We start from the raw sequence: 24,567 nt of genomic DNA on the forward strand, positions 1-24,567 counted from the left end.
GAACTTTTGGTTTTAAAAATGTGGATTTGCTGAATGATGCCAGTAATAGATTGTGCTGTCTAACATGGCACAGCCATTTGTTTCTCCAATAACTGTTATTCATGCAAAACTGTTCAATGCAAATATATCATATTTTGGGACAGAGAGTATGTATAAAAAGTTTCCAGAGGATGGCTGGCAGCTCACATGAGATCGTATGGGTGGCTTTGTCTGGTGTAAAGCTTTCAGGAGATAGACTGTAGCAGGAGGTTTTGGGGAATTTTGCCTAGATGAAAGAGAACGGTTTAGTGTAAGAGTCATCAGAAAGCTGTAGGGGAGTATTAGTTTGGAGCAGGAGGTGCTGTTGGTGCCAGATGCCTCAGTTCATCAAAACACAGGAAGTTTTTCTGCACTGAAGAAGGGAATATGGCAAATTTAAGTATACATGGAGAAATCTGAAGTAGAGCCTGGGTTTCCTAGTTCAAAAACATGTTTCAGAAAAGGTTGGAACCAAGGGGAGATAGGAGACATCTGTTTACTAACCAGCAATTAAAACATGCATGATAAGTGGGTAATGACTGTAAACAGGAGGATTCTTCATGCTTTAACTTGTATGATATTGTCACACGCAAATGGATTTGTGTCTTGGACAATTTGTAGTGCAGACTCTTACTGCAGAGCATGTCATGTGAGAGCTGTTTACCTTCCAGGAGCAATCTCAGAGATCACTGCTCTTCCTCTTGGTAATTTCACATCCTCTCATCTCACAGTCCTGTTTACCAAGCCTGTAGCAACTACCTGTAATAACCTCTTACCAGATGTGAATTGATTGCCATTTATGCTATAGATTTTTTCAGTTTTCATTCAGTATTGCACATACTGCACATATGGCTCTGGATATTACTAGAACAGAAATTCTTTGGCAAGAGCTTTTAATGCTTTCTGACTTTTCTAGTGGTAAAAACGCTTCATTTTTGTATAAATTGCTTTATAATGAGAACAGGAATTATTTTATACCTCTGACAATGTAAGGAGAGTTTTGATTTCTAATTGGGCAATAAGCCTTGAAAATAGCCTTGCAAAAGTGACTTGCAAATTGTGTTGCAAATATTAGGCAATTTTTGCTTTAGATTCTCAGACTCATTACTGATACTGCAGACATGCTGAACCCTTGGGACAGGAGCAGGTACACATTTTTAATTTTTTTTTTATTGTTTTTGGTGGGGTGGTTGTTCTTTTGTAATATCCTGAGAATAACTGATTACTTTATCAAATAGCATTTTTTTTTTCAAGGTGCAGTGCCTAATAACATCAGTTTGATTTGTGAGGAATTTCTCTGTATCTTATTAGTTCTTCACTTTTCCAATTAGAATAGAAAAGAAAGAGATACAAAGATACAAGGTTTTTTTTTTTTTTTTGGGGGGGGTGTGTGTGATCTCTTGTTTCAAAATTAGATGTGCTCCTCTTTCTTTCTCAGTCTTTAGGAGTGGATGAGACCTAACAATGCTGAAAAAGTTGTGTTTGTTTTTTTTTGCTTTTAACAGGCCAAGCTCTGATAGCAGGCGTCACAGCATCCGAGAGAGGATGTCCAGTACTAACGAGAAAGGGAGCCTATCCATGGAGTCCACCAAGGAGACCCGGTACTGTGCTGTGTGCAACGACTATGCTTCAGGCTACCATTATGGGGTCTGGTCTTGTGAGGGCTGCAAAGCTTTTTTCAAAAGGAGTATTCAAGGTAATAAGCTGTTCAAGTGAGTCACCTTAACTGTTTACTCCTGAGGAAGCTAGCTGAGATTGCAGCCTGAGCCCAGGACAATGACATTTATTGGATTTTCATTAGGAGCTACTGTGCTCTCCCATATACGTTTTGCTCTGTATTTGGTGAATGTTTCTAACAGTTATATATTATGTTGTTATTTAGCCCAAGATTAATGAGGGAAGATTAAAGCTTCTGTGTATTCATCTTGGTTTCTGTATGTCTGACTATGGAGGTAGTGAGAAATCTAATTTAAAAATCCATATTGGATCAAGATGATCACTCTTTCAGTCTATGTATATCTCTTTTCTGTGATTAACTTCCTAACCAAAACTTTTTTTTGTTTGTTTTTGAGAATTCCTAGTCAGATGAAGATTAATTAATGTTGGTTGATTTCTTAATCTTAATTCAATGTTCCTTTAGCAAAATGGTTCATTCCAACCCTCAGCCACTTGCAGATCTGAGATGTCTTTTGAGACCCAAGGTTAAAAAGGAATGTATCCTTGAAGAAATAATATTTGCATCTCCCAGTAAAGCAGGGCTTTGAACTATACACAGAATGATATAGTTCACAGTCTTGTCATGGCTAAAAGTGTTCTGTGTAAAATGTCCACTGGATTAGAGGACATTGAACAGAAACAGCGTTAATTACTGTGACTAAGGTAATTCTTGATTAAAATCCCTGGCATGTATGGAATGGCTATTTTTTTTTGCTTTCTTCAACACAACTGAGTAAGACCAAAGTGTGATTCTACTGAATATCTTATTCAGTATCTAAGTATTACTGTGAAGATGAATATAAAACAAATTTCTTCCTTTCCAAATAATTAGAAAACTAGCAAAGTGCTGTGCTTTTGTTAGGTTTCTATAGTTTTCTACATTCCCAGGTGATATACACATACAGAAATTCCTGTAGCTCTTTTTTTGAAGTAAACGTAGCAAAAACCAGTTTTTACCTTATATCACTAGGTGTGATTATTGCCTGTTTTGTCGAAAGACTACTGCCGAGTTGGGTTAAATAAGACTTCCAGCATTCAGCTCAAGAACTTTTCCAAGCTTATAGAAAAAAGTGAAAGATTGGCTGCAGGGTAGACATTGATGAAATGATTTGAATGTCAGTGATTAGTTAATAGTTACTTGTATTTCTGCTTTTCCAAATTCATCTAAGTGATTTTTAGAAAAGAGTGGTTACAGCCAGAGGTCAATAATAAGCCAGACTGGAGGGAGAAAGGATGAAATGCTTTTTACTTAACATCAGAATGACATATTTAAACTTGTGAGGTAGGGACAACAGTTCCTCCAGTTGAGTGCTTTTTCATTTTAAGTCCCCTGACTGAATCAGAATTATTTCTAGAATTTTGGAATTCTGTACTTGAACTCGAATTGAACTAAGTCATCTTACCCAAAACACCCTTTTTTTAAACAATGTTGTCTTCTTTCCTAGCTTATATTTATCATTTAGATCAATACCAAGTAGACAGAATAAATTGCTTAATTTCGTACCAGTGTAACTTGCTTGTGGGTGACCCATCAACAAAACAAAATTGAAGTATTCTTATGTAAAAGTAAGAGTTAGTTATCAAATACCTGTATGGAACAGATCTTCAGATTTTGGCCTTTAGAGATGAAGAAATGCGTCTGACTGTTTCACTGAGTTCCATGGCTCTACTTAAAAACTTTGGGTAATTCTGCCCTAGTCTCTATGTCTCTATGTGTATAAATCTTACAGTCCTCAACAATAGATCTGTTATCTGTTTGTGCTACAGTACATGCTAATTTGTAAATTTAGTTCTTGCTTCATTTACATACTTAATATAATTTTTAAGTATGTAGGCTTTAAAAATGTAAAGCTTAAATTTTCAGTGTCCCATAAAATGCTTTTCTTAATTATTAACTCATGCTTGCTCTAATTTAAGCCCATTCCTTCTTGCCCTATTCCTCATGAGCATGAAGAAAGTTTACTGTAACAACCTTTTACATAGTTGAAGACTGTTATCATATCTTTCCTGAGTCTTCTAGTCTTTTTTTTTTTTTTTTTAGACTAAACAAACACAATTCTTTTTGCAGAACATGTTTTCTAGACTTCTGATCCCATTTGTTACACTCCTCTGAACTTTCTCCAGTCGATCCACATCTTTTTTTGGACAACAGCTGTCATAAGAAATGACATCCACTAATATCAAAAAAATAATCCAAGGATTTGAATACTTGTGAAAGAATTATTATCTTTTGATCACAGATAGTATAAAAAGCCCTCTAAAGGGATTTTAAAGTCATAGGTGCCTGGTCTTGATGAACTAAGGGAGTTTTTGTATTTCCTGCAGGATTTGGAAAAGATGTCTGCTTTGGCAATTACATATTCTCATTGGATGTGTATCCAATTTACAGGAATGTCAGTTATTTTTAGACTGAATATACATGCAAAAACATGCCATTTACCTTTCATATGGTAATAATTTTAAAGAGATTGTGATTGGATATCTAGGAACAAATATTACTAATTTGTAGAAGACTGTGTGGAGTAAATATTTTATCTCCCTTGTATATATGACATATATTCCTAAAAAAGGGTAAAGAATTTTCTGGGAATCATATGATTTAACTGTATTGAGGCAAATAGGACTTTTTTTTTTTTTAATAAACAAAAGCAATACAGTACTTTTTCAGCAATTATTTTTCTTTTTGTGTATAGAATGTCTTTAAATGCCGAAGGACCGTGTTACTTTTGTTCTTTACTGTCCTGTATTTTCCAATATATGTATAGATACGGAGTGGACTGGCTATTTTTATGTTTCACGTTAGAGATTTCATAGGAGAATTGCCATAATGAAGATGGATGTTCTTAATACATTGTAGTCAAAACTACTATATGGTTCTTAATAGAACCACAGGAAAAAGTGAGTGAGTACAGACATGAATGAGCTGTATGGGGTAGTGTAATGTTATCTTCAGTGATATGTTTGGTTTACCTATTTGCATAAGTAACTACTAAAATTTTGTGAAAACTCACATCTACATTGGACCTTACCAGAAATGGAGATGGATAGCTTCATTTTTAATTTTATCTAGAGCGTTTGGAATGGTTCTGGAGATATTTTGTGAAATTTAAATGCTATTTTTTTTTCCCCAACAGTTAATGCTTAGAAGGCAACCTGAATTAGTACTTGTCTCTCAATATTTGCAACTGTTCAATTTTCTTTAAATAGTAAATGGTTGGTGAAAATCTCAACTGCCTGCTGAAATTTCCAATGTCAGTCCATTTTGTTAGTTTATGTCACAAAAGTGATTTGGGACTTTGTTTTGAGAAAAACAGAGTGCAGACTGATATTAATGTATAAAGTTTTATGTGAGGAAAAAATCATATGACACCAAGAACAGTGTGTTGCTTGGTGATAGAAGAGTGCTTTATTCTTTGCCCAGCATATGTAGCCTTCAGGAATGTACTTGGTCAACTGACTTGAATCCAGAGGCATAACAAGCAGTCACATCACAGCATGCTGTACTTCTCTATTAAAATATTTATGGATTTTAAGATCAAAAGGGGCCATTAGATCATTAAGTCTGGTCTCTTCTCAATATAAACTTTATATGCTATCTATGTGCAGAGCCCAGTAGCTTGATGGAAGTAAATCTTTTAGAAGATGCCCAGCCTTGATCTGTCAGCTCAAGAGCTTTCCTATGATGATTGTTTATTCTAATGTCCTCCCACCTGCTAAAAAAATCTATTTACCTTAAATTACTTTGGCTTTTATATCACATCCACAAACTAGTCTTAGTACCTAGTATCTCCTCCCTGTGGGAGGTTCTTACAACTTAAGTTGTTACAGTCAAATCACCTTGATATCTTAAGTAAACAAAAGTGCTTGAGTCACTCACTGTATATCTTTCTATTTTCTGAATCACTTCCTTTGTCTTTAGACCTTTTCTAATTCCCCTGTAATAGCCTCTTTAAAATCTAGATATCAGAATTGGATGAATTGTTTCAAAATCAGCCTTACAAATGCCATTTACAAATTAAAAATCCCCTTGTGACTCACACATTCTTTTCCCCTCCTTCTAATTCTCTTGTTATTTAGATAGCCACCAAAGGGACAGGAAGAAATTAATCCTAGCATCTCTGACTAGCATCCAACAAATGCCTGTATTTAAGGGGCTTAGAACCTGCCCTGGGGGAAAAGGAATTTGGAAAACTGAGCAGTAACTCTACATTGAAGGATATATTGATTTGAGAACTGCCAAAGTATCTTAGAAATCCCCATTTATATTTTCCTGTTTTTGTCATAAACTCTTCTGATTTTTTTTTCAGGTGCACCTTCTCTGCCTTTTCCTCACAGCTGTATATTCAGACAAAAATCTGGAAAGTTTCATAAATATTTAGTTAAGAATTACTGCATGATGCAAAGCAGTACCAGCCCGGCAAGAATAGGCTGGCAAATGAGAATGTATGAATTGCCATGCTGAGGAATTGCAGAGGATTGCCATTAGTGTCTTGAATCACAGAGATATAGTGGTCTTTGAAGTGCAGGAATTCTTGAAGCTGGAAAGTATTTTAGTTGTGTGTCTTGAACATCAATTGTAGTTAATGGTTATGCCTTGCGAACATCAAGTAGGAGAGTTTTGGCAGTAGTCTTGGAGTGTTATCAATTGTTTTAGCTTCACAGTGATAGAGCTGTGCTCTATTCAAAGTATGTAGTTCAAATTTTAGTGCTAGGAGTGGTAGTAAGACACATATTTTCATCTGAGTTGAGGAGAAGACTTTCTCTGGTAAAGCATGCCTAATAAGTGGATGGTTAAGTAATGCTGCAGTGCAGCAACTGAAATATTGCCAGTTTGAGGGGGGTGTTATGAAATCTTCCCTATAACTTTCCATTATTACATTCTGTTGTCATGGTATTTTTGTAATCTGCTTGATAACAGTTGCAAATTCTGTACTGATCCTGCAGCCAAGAAGACAGAAACTCCCTAATAAGACTGCTTGTATGCTGATTCTATGAGTTATCAGTAGAAAGAGCAAAACTATAGGACATAAGCCTAAGTGGGACTTGCAGAGGCAAACACAGCCTATAAACAGGGACTGCAGACCAGTATCTAATGTCAGGGTGGAAAATACTCAGTTCCAGTTTAAGAGGTAGGTGACTGTTAGAAGTTCAAAGTCCAGAAAATGTGTATTTGGAAATACCAGAAGGGTTTAGGAATCATTGTGACAGTCCTAATCACCTGTGATCAGCCAGCTTCATCTGGAACTTCTTTTGTTTTATTTTTGTGTTTTTAGTATATATTTTCTAGAGCCTCTTGAGTTAAATACATGCTCTGGTCATTGCTTCCTAATGCGTATTTTGAATATCAGAATCCTAATTAATGGTGATCTTGTTACAGAAACTTGGCTGTTAAAAAGTAAGTGTCAATGCTTCTTTTTTCCTAGTCAATGACATTTGAAAGTGGTAGTATTCCAGTGAGTTTTAAATGCTACAGCGTAGATATGACAGTGATTTAAGATGATTGCATCCAAGATGTTTCCTTATTTTTCATGGTCTAAGCAAATCATTGGGCTGCAGTGAACCTTGAGCCCTAGTCCATCTTTCTGTCCTGTGATAGGATCAACTATTGCTGACTCCTTACATATGTTTGTTTAGTTGCTTCCTTAAAACTTGTACCCTGATCCATTGTTTAACTCTCCTTATCTCCGAAAGCTACTATGAAATTTGAATCTTCCTTCCTGCAGGTTAAGCTCATCATTTATTTTCCTGTCTGTCAGAAAAATTAAAAAAATAAAAATAAAATTGTTCTCTTTTCCCCTTCAACAGCCTGTAGAGCACCAAAGAGTGTTACCACACTGTTAAAGATACATTATTTTTACTTAACCTGAATAAACCCAGTTTGTTCAACCTTTTCTCATAGGTTTTGTTATCTAGCTTTCTAATCTAGTTGCTCTACTTGTCCAGTTCTGGGCTCCTCAGTAGAAGAGAGACATGGGCATACTGTTGAGAGTCCAACAAAGGGCCATGAAGTTGATTATGGGACTGCAGCATCTCTCCTATGACATTTTAGCCTAGAGAAGGGGAGGCTCAGGGGGTATCTCATCAATGTATGTAAAAACCTGAGGAGAGAGTGCAAAGAGGACAGAGCCAGGCTTTATACATTGGTTCCCAGTGGCAGGACAAGAGGCAATGGCCACAAACTGGAACACAGGAGGTTTCCTCTGAACATCAGGGAATGCTTCTTTAGTGTACGGATGACTGAGCACTGGAATAGATTGCCCAGAGGGCTTGTAGTCTCCCTCCTCGGAAATATGCAAAAGACATCTGGACATGGTTCTGGGCAACCTGTTTGTGGTGGCCGTGTTTGAACAGGTGAGTGGGACAAGATGACCTCCAGACTTCTCTTGCAACATTAACCATTCTGTGATTCTGTGATACTTTGGAGATTCTGTACTGTGTCCCGCTTTTTCTTTTATTTTTATTTTTGAGGTATGTTTTCTATCTATATGTTGCTTTACCAATGCTGAGCAAAGCAATAGGATTATCTTACATACCTAGCCAATGGTATTCCTCTATGTTGTTCTATTCTGTCCCACTGTAATATTTGCCTTATTTATCAAAGCATGGCACTGTTCATGCAATCAGTGTGTGATGCAGAATAAACTCAATTGTTTTTTTCTACAGAAGAAACCACTTGTTTTGTGCATCTGATTATTCCTGTTTTAATGCAACGATTTTTACTGGTCTTTGCTTTTGCTCTGTTTTCTTTTTTTTTTTTTTTTTTTTTTCCTTCCCCATGTGCTATGCTTGACCAGTTTGCCACGATTATTTTGAACTCTTATTCTGTAGACTCCTGTGGACTCCTGCCATTTATTTCAGATTTATTTCTGTCTGATTAGCAGAGAAGTCTGGTCTTTCCTCTGTTCTTACAACACACATAAAGATCATCTACCAGTGAATAACATTTAATGAAATAAATATGGTTTTATTACCCATTTCTGAAGAAGGACTTGATCTAGGAGAGACAATATGAAGCCTCATTCAATATCAGCTTCCACTGTAACATTGAATTCTGGTAGTTACTCCCCAAGATCAGTTTTCTGACATAATCTAAACTATAGATAGCTGACATATGAAATGTTACTCCTAGGCTATATTGAAAGCCTTTCTGAAGTTGAGCAGCATACTTTACCAGAAAGTAGAGAACTCTCACTTATTGTTATCTGATTTTATAAACGGTTATGGGTTCTTCCTCCACCAAGACCAAAACTTTTTCCATCCTAGACAAAATTCCTAGCACTTGGAGACTGTACTTGATGTAACCTGTATTATTAGCTTTAATGGTGTTTTACTTCCTCTGAAATATTATATTTTATTGTTGTGTCTCATCAAGCAACAAAGTAAAGTTAAAGAGTATTTCATGTTGCAAGTATTTCAGTAATATTTAATTTGCAAACATTATTCCTAGCTCAGTGCTTGGCCTGTCAGCAGTTCAAAATATTCACTATATCCACTAGGGGAAAAAAAAAAAAAAAAAAAAAGAGGAAGAAAAAGAAAAGAGTTTGACATTTACAAATAACAAGAGGACATGCTTTTGTGTCCATCAGGAAAGTGCGTAACTGTTTCATTTGGTTTCAGAGGGTATGAAAGAAAATATGTTTTTGTAACCTCTTTTAACTTGTATGGGTCTATTGATTCAAACTTATTCCATAAATTTCACTCACTTGAACTTTCAGACTTTCTGCAGGTTAAGTTTATCCTTTGAATTCTCTTTGGAGAAGTGGAAATCAAACTACACAGAACTGTGTAAAATGACTTAAATAATAACTCTATTGGAAGTGCATGAAGTGATATAATTTATTTCCAAAATGAGACTATTAAAAAACTTTGTGGAAGTATTAGTACTAGTTCAGGGTTATAAAAAAAAAAGAAAAAAAAAAAAGAAAAAAAGAGAAAAAAAATCACTGAATTAGAATGGCAATTATCTGCTGGAATAATTTAGTAACAGCTCTAGAAGATCTCTCATTGTCTGCATTCTTTGTGTAAGATTATATATCTCTCACAGACTTGATTTTAGTTTAGTTACAAATTATTGAAATAGTTGGACTTCCTTTGTTATAAATAACACAGGTACTCCCCACTCTAAAGTGTGGCTGAAGATATGTAGGGCAACAGAATAAGTTGTCTTTGTTGACCCATCTGAATATAAAATGGATGAATATAATATAGAGTATGGATGATGTTAGAATATAAGCAACCCAATGAGCACATATCAGTGCTCCATATCAATAAATGAAAGAGTAACATAACTTGGTTTTATTTTGCATGAGAATGTAGTTCACAGGCAACAAAGGGATTCTGTTGGAGTGCTGATGTTAAAGATTTATATGATATTTTAACAAAATAAATGGCACTTTCTTTTACAGGGGGTAACTGTGTGGATAAATACACTACAGCTCTGTGCAAACTTTACATTCAGTTACCAAGGATCCAAATATAAAGTAAGACCAGCTAAACTTATTCAATAGGTCTCATGAGAATCCAAAACATACCTGCAATAAAAATAGAGATATGCTAATTTTCCTGTTACCAAACCCTATTGGATTTTAAGTGTACAAGGATAATTTGCAATTGTTTTTACTTTTTGGCCTCATTAGTTGTGGGAGTTTTCTGTAGTAGAATCCTCCCCTTCCCATTTTAGATCAAATAAACTGAAGCTAAAAAATGCCTGAGATATCATTCCAAATCTACAGGAATAAGATGTTCATGGCATGCCTGTGACTCTCTCTGAAAATGGTTTTTGTCCCTGCAGAGACCATATTGAGATGGTTGTAAGTAATATATTGTGGGATTTTTTCTTTTAACAGCTGTTGTTTTAATCATGTTCCAAGGATTAAAAACAATTGTGATTTATCAGATAAGGAAACAGAAACTATATGTCACACTCCTTGCCAGATTTTGTAGAGATTTGGATCTAGATTAGTGTCTTTTATATGTCATGAGGAAAAAAACATGCTTCCTATTTTATTATCTTGTCTAAAATTAAAAAAGACAGGAATGGAGTTGGGATAGAACTAGACTTCGCATACAGAGTCACAAGGCTGAAATGGTAGATGAAACACCAATTCAATGTTTAGAACTAAAGCCAATAAGAAAAACTTCAAAATCATCTGCTGGGGTAGAAAATATAATTTTACATTTATATAGTTATACAGCTAAAGTAGTGTTTTACTTTTTATATGTTACTCTTTCTCAATGTATATGTTCATGAGTTACTGAATTGGTGAGATGACAGCAGGTATGGTATGTTCAAGCAGTGTCTCTTCTCATTCTTTTTTAATTTTTCCTGCTAGCTGAATAGTATATGGAAAGGATAAAGGAAAGATCAGTATCACAATCATTTCACTTGATTTAACTGCTCATGTTAACAGTGCTATACATATGCAAAGACCAGAAGATTCCACTTGAAAATGAACACTCAGTTCATGGCATAATACAGAATATATAGATTTTGACCTTTCTTCCTTTCTCATTCTTTAGTGGCTCTGTGATCCTTCTGTCAGAGATGTGTGTAGAAGGAGGACTTCCTTGCAGGATGCATAGAAAGTATATATTACAATCTAGGCCCTTTTCCTTACTGTTGTATATAGAAATGCCTTGTGTATTTAAAAACAGAAAATTATTCATCTTCTCAGCAGGGCTGGGTAGTTGTTAAGAGAACCCAAGTTCCAAATCCAAAGACCTTGCTGAGGGTAATTAAGCTGTGAATGTGAGTGTCTGTGCTTATATAGGAATTAGGCATAACCTTCTGTTCTTTTGTGATTCCCGTTAGGACAGACCAGGATTTAAAAACCAATATGGAGTTTTACTGAGGCACTTTAACTTAAAATTGGTATAACGTTTTATTTTACATTCAACATTTGTTCACATGGGGTTAGCATATACAGTTATACTATTGTCCACGTGCATTTTTTCTTACAGTTTATGAAAATTTTCTTCTTGCTGTTGAGGCTATTCTTTCTAAGGTTTTATTTTTCTGAAACCCAGTCCACCAACTCATCACTCTGTTCTTTGATTTGTACATTAATGTGTGGATAAACTCCACACTGTAGCCTTCATTTCACCTGCATTTATGAAATTCTGCTAATTTCACTATCAGAATAGGATCATAGAACAACTTGGTGCTTCCAGGTAATGGCTAACCTGTTAGATGCCTTATGTAGATAGGTAAAGAAAGTTGAAGAGATTTGTTTGATGTGAGGATTGAAATTATAAATAAATAAATAAAATGAAGAGCACATGTCAGTAAAATGATAATAATACTCCCTAGCTTTGTTTGAAATGTACGGTGTGTGTCAATTCAACTACATCAGTTTAGGTTTCACACAAAATTTACCTAACTAAAAATGTTACTATATTGGCTTTGTACAATTAAGTGTCATTTAAGCATTCTTAACCTGACATGTTGACATGTTCGTTGCTTTGATTCATTTTGTTTGTACAACTTCTGTGCTGCTTAAACTAATCATGCCCTCAGGCTAATCTTGATGGTTACTGAAATGTAATATGGAACTGCCCGTTTCTGTGTTATGCTAATTAATGTGAATATATTAATAGGACCCTAATTTTCATCCTTGTTGGTCCAGGAGAACATGGAGTCAGGTCTTCAAAGATGCAATTCAGTGAAACGCTCAAACTTAGCTTTAGCCATATACAATATGCTGGGAATACTAGCTAGAAGTCCACAGATGCTTAAATGTTCTGCTGAATGTAGTAACACTTAACTTTAAAGAAATATGAAGTGTTTTGCTGACTGAAATCCTCACAGATAAATCATCCTCCCACTGATTCAAGCATGCTCTGCTATTGCATACACCACATGTACTGTGAGAGCCCTTAGACTAACAGCTATGTGAGCTATGTGGAGATTAAACCAAGGTCATATATATAATAGAGTGGCTTTACTCTAGAAAACTCAGTGCCTTTATTTTTGTGTAGACTATCTAGTAATTTATTTTCAAAAAACAAAAACAAACAACCAAACAAAAAAAACAAACAAAAAAACACAGTAAAACAGTAAGACCAGAGAAGCCAAGTGCTTCCATTTATAAGTATCAGTGATCACCAAGGACATTTCTTCCTCTCAGCATTCCTGTGATACCAATTATCCAAATGATCTAATTAGTCTCTCCTGTAGCCTATATTGTTGTTTGCATACCACAAAAATGTGGGGTAGGGCAGTTGAGCACCTGTTAATGTGACACACTGTCAGGTTAATGATTACTACCAGTGAGAAATCCCTACTAAATCCCTTCTAATATGTCAGATTGTTCAGAATCAGCTTTGCCAAGAGATGAGCTTTAAGGATAAAATGAAAAATAGAATAATTAAAAGACAATACACCTTGCAGCAGAGTAATTAAGTTATATTACTTTACTTAAAACCACGAGTAATCTTTGAGTTTTACCTATTTCTTAGTTGTGTTCTACCTTTTCCCATTCCATCCCACCCCAAGCTAGACTACCACTCTTGTCTGTTCCTTGCAAAAGAAACTTTCTTCCTCATTTCCTGTGACCGAGTCTGATGGTGTTGTCAGGAAGCTGGAAATGGTCTTGCCTTCCTTCCTTCGTTTCTGTCCTGTTCTGCCCTTATTCATTTCATAATAATTTCTACTGTATACTCTAATTATCTAACATTTTCTCCAAGTTGCTTATGTTTTTTCTAGTCTTCTGAAGACACGTGGGTTCAACTAAACCAAAAATTGTAAGAAATATTAAAAGCACTATCTTCTTACTAGGCTTACAGCTAATATAAAGTCTAAACATTTACATTAGCTATGGCACTCATAATCAGAAGAATTATGCTATTCACACACATATTTCTTTTTATTGGCATTCAAAATTTTACAGGTTTTATCCTGTGAAGCTGATCAAGCACTATGGAAGAAGAATGTCTAAGGTGCAGGTTGTGTGCATGAAAACAGACTAATTAAGTTAAACTCTAAAACATATATTTAAAATATAAACTATGGAAACAAGGTAGTATGAATCACATTGATTCCAATAGGGACTGTAGCTTGATCACAGTCAGGATTATTTTATATATTATTCTACAAATTATAAATCCATTCCCAAAACATAATAGTTTGCATAAGGAGATCTGGGTCCAGAGAAAATTGATAGGTTATCACCCACTTAAACACTGTGAAAAGAATGACCATCCTGCTCATAGTGGTTCCACTAGATTTTTGCATAGTCACTTTTTTTTTTTTAAATTTTAAATTGTTGAACCTTATGAGCATCTGCTGGTACAGCGAACATGGTACAGCACATCTTCAGCTTTGACCTAAGCGGGCCATTTATCTGCTTTTCTTATATGGAGTTAAATGATATTCTGAATGACTTGCTGAATTCAGAGCCTGCAGTCATTCCATTTGTGAAATTACCTTTTAACTTCACTAGGATGAAGATCAGATAGAATGTCAAAGCTTTCCTTCATTTAAAAAAAAGATTAATTAATGTTTTCAGTCTTTCTTTCCCCTTATTTCAGAACTCAGCTTATAAGACAAGGCTGGCGGTTGAGGACAGGTGCTATAATTTTATTTTTATTTTTTTGCTGCTGTTTAGTATGACCTAATAAAAATACATTTCCATAAAAATAAAGCTTTACCTTTTTGTTCCCTTTCCCTGTAGATACTGCATTTTTTATACTGTTGTGGCTGTTTTCTTTCTGTCTTGATTTTTTTTTTCTTATTTTTTTCTTTCTTTTTCTTGTGAAATGTTTTGAATTAGATATAGAACAGTGTGTATCATACCAGAGGAACTGAAAATTAAAATGCTCTTTCATGGTGAGGTTGAGCTGAATTTCTGTTCTCTCTCTTTACCTCAGTCCTGGAAGACTCAGCTTTTTCCAGTCATATACCATTCTGTAAAGTAGAGTTAACAAATAATAATTCTGTCTGTTTGAGAGAGTATGTAGTCAGCTGTCACCATGTTAACTAGTTTACAGTTTGGCTGCTTATTTTGATTGGATCCCAGTTTTGTAGCACTAAAGAGCAGATGTTCCTGGAGTAATCTGATACTCGTTTTTACTCCATTTTCTAATTTGTAGTCAAGGATAGATGAATTGATGAGACCAAGGCCTCTGTCAAACCTCCAACCTACTCTACCTCAAGCTGATCCCTGGACCTGAAAGAAAGAACAAACAGTTCTGCAGTAAAATTGTTTCGTTGTGTGCTGTACCTTAGTTGTGTTTAGATGAATACCAAGCACCAATAAGATCATTTTGGATAGTCTTTTTATCCTTGCTAAACTTCATCTATACTTGGAAAATAATTTAATAGAAGGCTTGAGTACATATTTGATACTTCTTTTTAAGGGAAAATTAGAATAGAGGTTTGTTGGCAGTAACAAATTATGGTATGCTGAAAATGTTTGTAGCAAGAACTGAGGTTCAGAGCCTAATAAATGAGGAAGTGGATCTCTGAAGGAAAAGGTACTGGTACCAAACTTAGTTGCACCACATGGTAATTTAAGAATTTATAATGACAGAAGTGAATAAGAAGTGAATTAGAGACTGATTTATCCGTGATATGCAAGTAAATTAAAAGGTGTTGCTTCTATTTTATTTTATTTTATTTTATTTTATTTTATTTTATTTTATTTTATTTTATTTTATTTTATTTTATTTTATTTTATTTTATTTTATTTTATTTTATTTTATTTTATTTTTTTAATTTCTAAATTGCCCTAAATTTTCGTAGATATCTAAAAAAGTTCATTGGATAAGCCTTTTTCATTCTATAAACCTATGATCATTTTGTGCAGTATATTGCTTAAGCATGAAAACAGGCAGATGAACCAGATGGCGTTGTGTTTCTTAGGCTACGAAGAAGGAAGTCAAGTGACTTGTTTATAATTATCTATCACCTTTTGTGATTGTTCATTTTTAAAAATTATTCTATAGGTATTTTTATGTGTTTCTAATAGTACTTGTAAAGAACTTGTGAATAAATATATTGTGAATGTGTTAGCTTCACTAAGATCTATTGGGATAGATTATGATAACTGAGATGTTAGATGCTGTACTAAATACTCAATGAAAAATAAGATAAAGTATTATAGGCAGGTTTGTAATGTCTGTGATTTGAGACTGTGTGTAACAGTGTGATTACTTTCCCTCTGTTTTTACAGGGCACAATGACTACATGTGTCCTGCTACTAACCAGTGCACCATTGACAAGAACAGAAGAAAGAGTTGCCAAGCCTGCCGACTAAGAAAATGCTATGAAGTGGGAATGATGAAAGGTGGTATGTACACAGCAACCAACAAATCCTCAGCATTGGTGTCTGCCTTCCTGTTTTTTAATTCATTGGACAGATGATATGGTTCCTAAAGCAGGGAGCAACTACTTTCTTTGATCTGAAGTTTATTAAATCAAAGAGCAATTAAATAAAAAGTAAAAACATCCCAAATCTTATGTTATTATTCTTAGCTAAATTTTGCATCAAAACTTATAGGAACATGGACTTTGGTGGACCTGTGCTTCTTCTGTTAGTATTTTTGATGCATGATTATTTTTATTTTGTCTATTGTGGTAGACACCAGATTGTGATGAATGAAACTTAACCCAAGATTTTATGACATTTTGCTGTTCACTGTGAAAAACACTAATAATCTCAGATCAGTCCATATTTGTTAAAATAAACTTGTGAGTTATTTGATACTTATTCATTTAGTTCTGGAAGGGAAAGTAAATTCATTTATTCCAGTACTGTACATATATTGTAGATGTAAATTAATTTCAACAAAACTGAAAGGTTCACTTATTTTTTACAAACTGAGATAGGTGCTGCTTTCTTGAAAGATACTTATGTACTAATGATATCAGAGAAGAAGAATTAGACACTGAATGCTTAGGCTGAAGTGGTACACCAGTGAATTATTTTATAAAATTATATAGTGTTAAACTTTTGGAGGTAAAATTAGAAATATTTGACAATACTGAATAATTGCCACAGTGTGTTCTTACATGGAAGAGTTCTTTCTGTAACAGTTTTGAATTGATCATGATACCTGGCTTTCTCCTCTGTTTTACAGTACTGCATATTTGTCGAAAGCAGACAGAAGTTACCAATTTTTAATGCTTTTGAAAAAGTCAAGCCCCTTACATCAATATTTAAGAAGAATAGGAAATCATAGGGTTTCATATGAGAAATATTTTCTCTAAAGCAGAAGAAAACCTTATAATAGACTACTAAAAGTTCCAGATTTTTTTTAATTAATGAAGAGTATTCATTAGCTTTATCCAAACCTATTTTTACATGAAAATTTAGCAAAATACTAAAACATTAGAACCCATGTCTCATGGTAGGAAGGGGATAATTGTGAAATTGTATATTGGTTCTCCCTTTTGTGGCACACTAACGTTTACTTATTCCAAGAAAAATCAACTGTGTTGGGGGCAAGAGCGAAGTGTACCTCATTATGTTTATCCTTCACTCAACAAATGGTTGTTTATAAGTCCAGTCTGTGCAGTCAGGGTAGGCCAGGTTTGGGAATTCCGGGAGAAAGAGCAGAAGGAAAAGATTAAAGGTGTCGTTGTGCTTTGACGTTGAATATGCATTTTTCTCAATTCAAGAGCTGAGACTGATTTTGTTACTCTCAGTTTAGTGATGCGAACAGCTGGAAGGCATCAAGGCTCTTTTCAGTTCTAATGCTTAAGACTGTAGACATTTATTTTTCATAAAATTGAGTTTGTGGATCCAGAGTTTTTTTGTTTCTACCTTAATATTCTGGTGGATATTCTTAAAAGTCATATCTATATAATTAGTATAACAGCAATGGTCTGAAGAAGTAAAGGCTTCAGGCAAGACAAGCAAATATAAGAAAATGTCATACATAAATTTGCCACGCAGCCTTAAGCTCTGACCCTTGTACATATGCCAGATACATAATTATGTATGTTAAGATATATCATTATGTTTTATGATGCTGTTACATCTTTAATTGGGCACCTTTCCATCCATTTTTCCTTATTTATTCAACTAATGATCCAGATTGATGTCTTTGATATCTGTTCTATAAGATATGTTTTGTTTTTGACTGTTCTGTACATACATGTTTTCAATTGCATTAAAATTGCTCAGAATTCTCAGCTAACATAGCTAACATTCTGTAGATTAAAAAAGACCCCCACCCCCTAAAAAACAGACTGCTATTTTTTCTTTCTGATATAAGTGTTCTGAAGTTTATGTTTTGTACAGTGGCCCACACTTTTGTAAATTCCTGTGGACTTCTTTCTTTCCTTTTACAATAATGCAAGATTTCTATAGTCACTGAAAATTTTACAATAGTTGATATTGTAGTTTTTTTTTTTTTTAAATCTAAACTTACGTATTACAAACAAGGAGAGCAGATGTATAAATTGTGCCTGCTCCTACAGGACCACTAATAATGCACTGAAGTTTGTTACTGGTTCATAGATGAGAGTCTAAGAATATGTGTTTTTTTCCAGATACTGCTTGATAATTGTCATATTTTCTCTCAGATGAAGATAAAGGTTAAGTGCATGTTCTTGGTATTCCATCTGGTTAACTTTGATTTTTGTTTTTCCATTTTTTGTTTTGTTTTTTTTTCCTTGAGGAGATGTCTTAAGCTTTTCTGTTGTAATAGGTCTCTTACAATGCTTCTCTTCATCACTTTTGAATCACACAGTGCTGTGGTTAACTCAAGTTCCATATTTTCCTTTAATAATTCATAGTTGTCTTGTAATATTTTTTAAATTGAAATAATCTTGTTTTGTTCATACAAAAGAATTTGTCTTGTTGAAAGGATTAGTTCTATCATGCATTTGAAAAGAAAAATTCTTTTGTGTCAGATTTTACTTTTATATTTACCTCCATAATTGTTACATGCTTAGGATGATATACCTTTTAGAAGGACCTTTTGAACAATTCTATAATCTCTCTTTTCTCTGAATATAATCTGTTTTCTTTCTTCACTGAATTCTTTTTTTTTTTTTTTTTTGAATATATTGCCAACATTGCTAGGTTGTGACTTCATCCGTCATTTAACTTCTGAACAATAGTTGATATTATTGAGTTACAGTACCAACAGGAGAAGCTAGATGAGTTCCTGATTAATTGTTCCTGGTTAATTTGAAACATAAATTATAAGCTCTGGTTTCTGAGGTTTAAATCCTGGAAAGTCATCTAACTGAATGCAATATTAAAAAATTCATCTAACATTATTTTTAATAGAGTGGACACAGTTGAAATGTGTTTTTAGGGCTTCATTCAGAAGAATGCAGGCTTTAAGTGGGTCTTGAGCTCTACTGTAGGAACATTTACTTATGAGGTTGTGTGGAAATTTAGTCATTCTTTTCACCCAGCTTTTCTTTGGTCTTTCAAAAATATCTTCCAATACTGAAGAGCTATTTTCTTTCTCTCCTCTTATATTTGCAAGTGTTTCCTTCTGCATCCATTATTGCATTGCTTTGAGACAATTAGACTGATAGATTCTCTGGTGACATAGCATATGAGGCAAAGTTTATAGTGAGGCAGAGTTTATAGCTGTTATATTTTGTCCAAATACTCTTTTTCTGAATAAGCCAAAAAGACCTTAAAATCATATGTTAATATTTAGACTGTGCAGCCTTATGTTTGTATATGAGGACATAGCAGTCACATGGAATAAGCTTTTTGTCATGTGCCTCTTTCTTTTGGTTGGGTAACAGAGAAAAATAGCTTTGCTTTTTTATATGATCCTTTGATACATTTATGAAGACTGATTTTGTTCTGCTTTGGATGATTGTATCGTAACTTAATATTTCACACTGTGTGGGGTCCTGCAACATACCCCCAGACTCCAAAAGGAGTATTTACAGCAGTTGCAGTCCTCCAACTGCAACTACAGCAGTTTTCACAGCTGTTGCAGAAGCTCCAACTGTATATATGGTCCAGGTGATCTCTGCTCCAATATAGACTTAGTTCTCCATTACTTCATTGTTTTAATGACTTTTTAATGGCTTGGCTCCAAAGGGTCTTATTCACCTGACTTTAATTATTACCTATCACTTAAATATGTTATAGTGTGATAAATAGATGTGAATTTCTAGTTATTAGAATGCTACATTCTTCCTCTTCTTTCATCTGTGTTGATGCAGGTTTAATATCAAGTGCCTATGGGATCAGAACAGGGTGCTGATGTGGCTATGAAAATATTCATTATAATGTTAAATGCTACATCCTTTCTGAAGAATCAATTATTTACCTGGTAAGGTATTTTTAATGACTCTGAGAAGTACATGATTCTGTCAGCTGGTATATGCTGATGGCTTCCCAACCTCAAGACATATTAAATATGGTGATCAAGGAGTGAGAGCTCATTTACTATATCCAAATGGTGATCATGAATACGATTACGGGTATTTATTGTTTTGGAACAGCCTGAATTTCATATTGTCTAGAGAAGATTCTCTGTTCAGAAGTGTCATTTCTCTGGACTATGAAATCACAGTGTATTTGAAACCTTCATCCTCCAGTGCTGCCCAAAGAGATTATCTGAGAAGACTTCAAAGATTACTGCAGTACAGCCCAGGGAATAAAAGTCTGTTTGATGTAGCAGTGTGCTATAACCACAAGTCAGGTGCCTATAGAAACGTTCATTAACTACTAGAAACAGGGAGGAAAAAACATTCCTCTTTTCAGGTTTTCTCTTACGTTCTGTTGAACCAGGTACCCAACTGTAACCATATGAGAATTCAGTCTAGTTCAGTGTGACAATGTTGCTTAAGTTTAAGACAACATTTTACAGGGAAATAAAAAGCACTTGGCAAATTTTCCATTACCTCAGAGAACATTACTGATTTTTTGTTTTTAAATGGAGAGAGCTATACTTCCTTGATGAGTGCTATATTTTTACATGTTAAAAAACAAACAAACAAAAAACAAAATAAATAAATTAAAAAAAAGAAAAAAAAGAAAAGGTTAGAAACAAAATAAATAGAAGGAAAAGAAAAAAAGAAAAGGTTAGAGAGTTATTAAAATCATTCTCAGAACCACAGGTAAATCTATGTCTGATGCAACCACTGGAATGGCTCCAGACTTTCTGTTTTTCCATGTAATTATCTTTTAATGAAATATTATATCAAAAATAGAAATTAGTGAATGAGGGCAAATGGCTTAACAATGTGAAACTATTTTGGTTTGTCTGAGGAGAACCTTTATGATATTTATTGGACATACTGTTCTGTACTCAGCCAAATAACTGTGTAGGTGGGGCCTGATAAATGTACGAGGAAAAGTATGTAACTGTAGGACCTTGGGCTGAATTGATGGGCTGAAAGCATATACTTAAGCAGCATTTGAAGCAAAGTTTTGTGAGTTTAGAGCAGGCTCTTGGAAAAGAAGATGGAGTGGAAATCTGGCTTTTTAGTGAAATGTTTCCTTTTCCCCACTGTACAAATGCAAAGTGGATTGTTGCCATTGAAATATAATATTGCATTGCTCTGCCCCCAAAATAAGAAAAAGAAAACATTATTGTTTTTGCAAATATATTTTTTCTCTTTCTACTTCATAGAACAGTCCAGGGTGGAAGGAACATCAGGAGGCCTCTTGTCAGGCCACCTGGTCAAAGGTTCAACACTGAATTCAGATCAGCCTGCTTAAGACTTTTCCAGTCAGGTTGTGAAAATCTCTAAGGACAGAGATTTTGCCCTACCTGACAACCTGTTTTATGCTTCTTTATATGCTCTAGCTAGTCATGTAATAATATTTTACTACTGAAGAATTGTTGATGTTTTACTATTGAATACTATTTCTTTGAGATTGTAAAGCCAATTATATCTACCTATTTGTTTACATTCTCTTTTTGGCCATTTACATTCTTTAAAGATCCTAATTAGAAATTTATTTTTTAGTTGTGATATTACTTCATGACAGATACAGCAGAAAGATTGTCCCTGTTTAAATTTTTGATAGTTTTAAAATGAAGTTTAAGATTCCTGCTGTGCCTCCAGCTCTGTCTCCCGCTTGCCCATACTGAAGGTAGCTCCTGGTGTTGTAACTGAAAAGATCAGAAAAGATCAGAAATTAGATCTAATTTCTAAAGCGTAGCAGTTACAATTTCTCTCTTTGAGAGATGTACTAATGGCCTCATACTCCTAAAATGACTTGGCTTTTCCGAATCATGGTTAATATCTGGTTATTTTAAAGGTTTCATTGTGAACCCAAGAATGTTTATGCCTTCACTGTAAGGATTATGTAGAAATGGGGCTGTTGCCATAATTACTCCAGCCCAAATTTAGTATGATTTGTGCAGGAGGGTCAGCACTGAAAGTGATTCAATTGAATGATGGATTAATTGAATTTCTGTTGCCCCTCTTGTACAAATCCTGTGGCACTCTTTAAAACATGTGCTATGAAGAAAGAATGAATGTCAAAATACATATCAGGAGGAAGCATGTCTTGGACCTTTATCTGTAGTTAGTAGTTTACTGGTTCTCGAACTGTGAGTTATGAAAAGTCACTAGAGACCCCAAATTACATTTGTCTGTTTGCTAACAGTAGTTGATGTGAATACTAGGACTGTGCGATGTTTAATGTGACAATCACCAAGCAAACTAGTGGAGCAGAACGTGGGGTAGACCCATGATTTCTGTATGTAAGCCCTGTGCCCGGCACCCCTTACTGCTGCATCTCTTTCTCTCTCTCTTTTAATAGAGGTAGCACTGATTATAGAGTGAGAAGTCCTAGTTAGGAAAGAGATAAGAACCATTAAAAAAAAATGAAAAATTCCCTGGATTTTTATTTTTGATTACATCACCTAAACTCCCAGGCTTGATTTGGTAGGCTGCTAACCAGCCACTACTCCAGTCCGGTAGTCTTTATTTTATTTTATTTTAATTTTATTTTAATTTTATTTTTATTTTATTTTAATTTATTTTTATTTTATTTTATTATTTTATTTTATTTTATTTTATTTTATTTTATTTTATTTTATTTTATTTTATTTTATTTTATTTTATTATTTTATTAGTTTAGTTTAGTTTATGCATTAGGTGCTGTACAACCATCTGATATGACCATTGTCCAACATAATTTAATTGCAAAAAAGGGGAACTGTATCCAGGTCCAATACTGGGTGAGGTATCCAAACAAGGAAGTATCTTGAATTTCTTGAATATATCTTGAATGTCTTGAATTGGTGGGGGACTTTGAAAATCAGTATCAGTAAATTGTTGTGGCAGAGAGAGGCATAACAAATATTGAGGTATATCAGATTCTGTTCTGTCCATTGTTGGAAAAATGGAGATTTAAGAGCCTGTCTAAGCCAATTCTCAGGACTATATTCACCTACTGATATAGACTGGCAAAAAGCTGTTGCTTTGGAAGAATATAATATTCAATGATTAGGCCCAGCTCCAGGGTGATGATCTAGTTGTAATACTTTTATTTCTTCCATTTGACTTGAATTATTACAGTCAAAGACTGTCTGTAAATATTAAACAAACTTTTATAAGCAATACATGGCTTAATTATAAATAAAAAGCAGGAAAAACTTCAAAGATAAAAACTCATTTCTGAGAAGGCAGTTTTTAAGTAGGAGCGTATTCTGTGTGTTAAAAGTTATTTGTTTTGAAAGCTAGCTCCAGTAAGACATGAAACAGCACTGATATGAATGAGAAGCTATTGCTTATATGCTTGTTGCCTAGAAACAGAGCTCTGGTTCTCCACTTCTGGCACTTACCCTGCCTTTATATTTTGACTTGTCAAGTTTCCAAATCTACTGTGTTTCCACTACTTTAAATACTTGAAAAGTAATCTGAATGTCTGTCAAGTAAAAAGTGGAGGTTAATTTGCAGAACATTGACTATTGCAAGGATTCCCAGAGTAAGGCACGTGTACTATTAGTGGTACAGTTCCAAGTTATGTGCTAATGAGTTTTATGCAGTACTTGCATTCTACTGCCCATGGCTGGGGCAGTTACTGATGCCATTATCACTACGTGGTTGAGCTGAGCTTTGGAACTGTAGGATGCCAAAGCACTGTGAGTAGTGGAAAGACAGTGAGCTGAAAAGAAACATTTTCCATATCATTTATGTGGTTTCTAAGCAGTTAGAAGATAAAAAAGCCAGATATTGTGATAGAGATTATTTTTGTCTTTGATTTTTGACATTCTGACTGAGAGTTCAACAGTGTGCTGATTCTCTGGTTGTACTTTCAGAAAAAAGAGGCACAGGACTTAAGAGTTCATTGACTTGTTACGTCCCTGAATTTCTCCTCTAAACCTATCAGCATCTGGCCACTGACAAAAGTAGAGAATAATCTGAAATACAATTGGAAGGAACATAAATTTTCCTTGCAAAAGTAGAAAACTACTGCATCAGTTACGAATATTAAAAGCAACTTCTGTTATTTTGTTACAAAGCCCTTCTACTGTCACTGAATCACAATGTGGAAGCCAAGATTTTATCTACAAATATTCTGTTTGTATGCTTCAGGGCTAACACATGCTAAAAACAGAAAGCTTTTTGTGTGCCTAAAGTTTTAAATTGAAATGTTTATCAAATAATACACAAGATACTTATGCATACCAACATGAGGTGTTACTTTTAATTTTCTTGCTTGCTGGCTGTACGATTTTAAGTCTTTACTTTGATTTTAATAGATAAAATTATTTGTTTATAAAAGGTTAAATAGAAGCTCCTATCTCCAGTAGACTTTATATAGCAGTTTCTAGGACAAAATACTGTCTCATCCCACTGTGTGGACCTGGAATTCTGGAGTCAAATCTGCTGTCACTTATGGTTGAGCAGCATATGCTGTACTTTTGCACATTTATTGAGGGAGA

General features: G+C 34.4%; 1 protein-coding gene across 9 annotated transcripts in view; it reads left to right on the top strand.

Annotated features, from left to right (window-relative positions):
* ESR1 (estrogen receptor 1) overlaps positions 1 to 24,567 on the top strand; it is a 188,778-nt gene that overhangs the window by 103,858 nt on the left and 60,353 nt on the right. For 8 of the 9 annotated variants that reach the window (XM_080588001.1, XM_080588002.1, XM_080588000.1 and 5 more), the window contains exons 3-4: positions 1,524 to 1,714; positions 15,906 to 16,022. In XM_080588001.1, coding sequence (XP_080444127.1) covers positions 1,524 to 1,714; positions 15,906 to 16,022 — 308 coding nt within the window. The remainder of the gene's footprint in view (positions 1 to 1,523; positions 1,715 to 15,905; positions 16,023 to 24,567) is intronic. The other variant, XM_080587999.1, reaches the window with a different exon arrangement.

This window comes from Anser brachyrhynchus (assembly GCF_964034855.1).
Source record: "Anser brachyrhynchus genome assembly, chromosome: 3".
NCBI lineage: Eukaryota > Metazoa > Chordata > Aves > Anseriformes > Anatidae > Anser > Anser brachyrhynchus.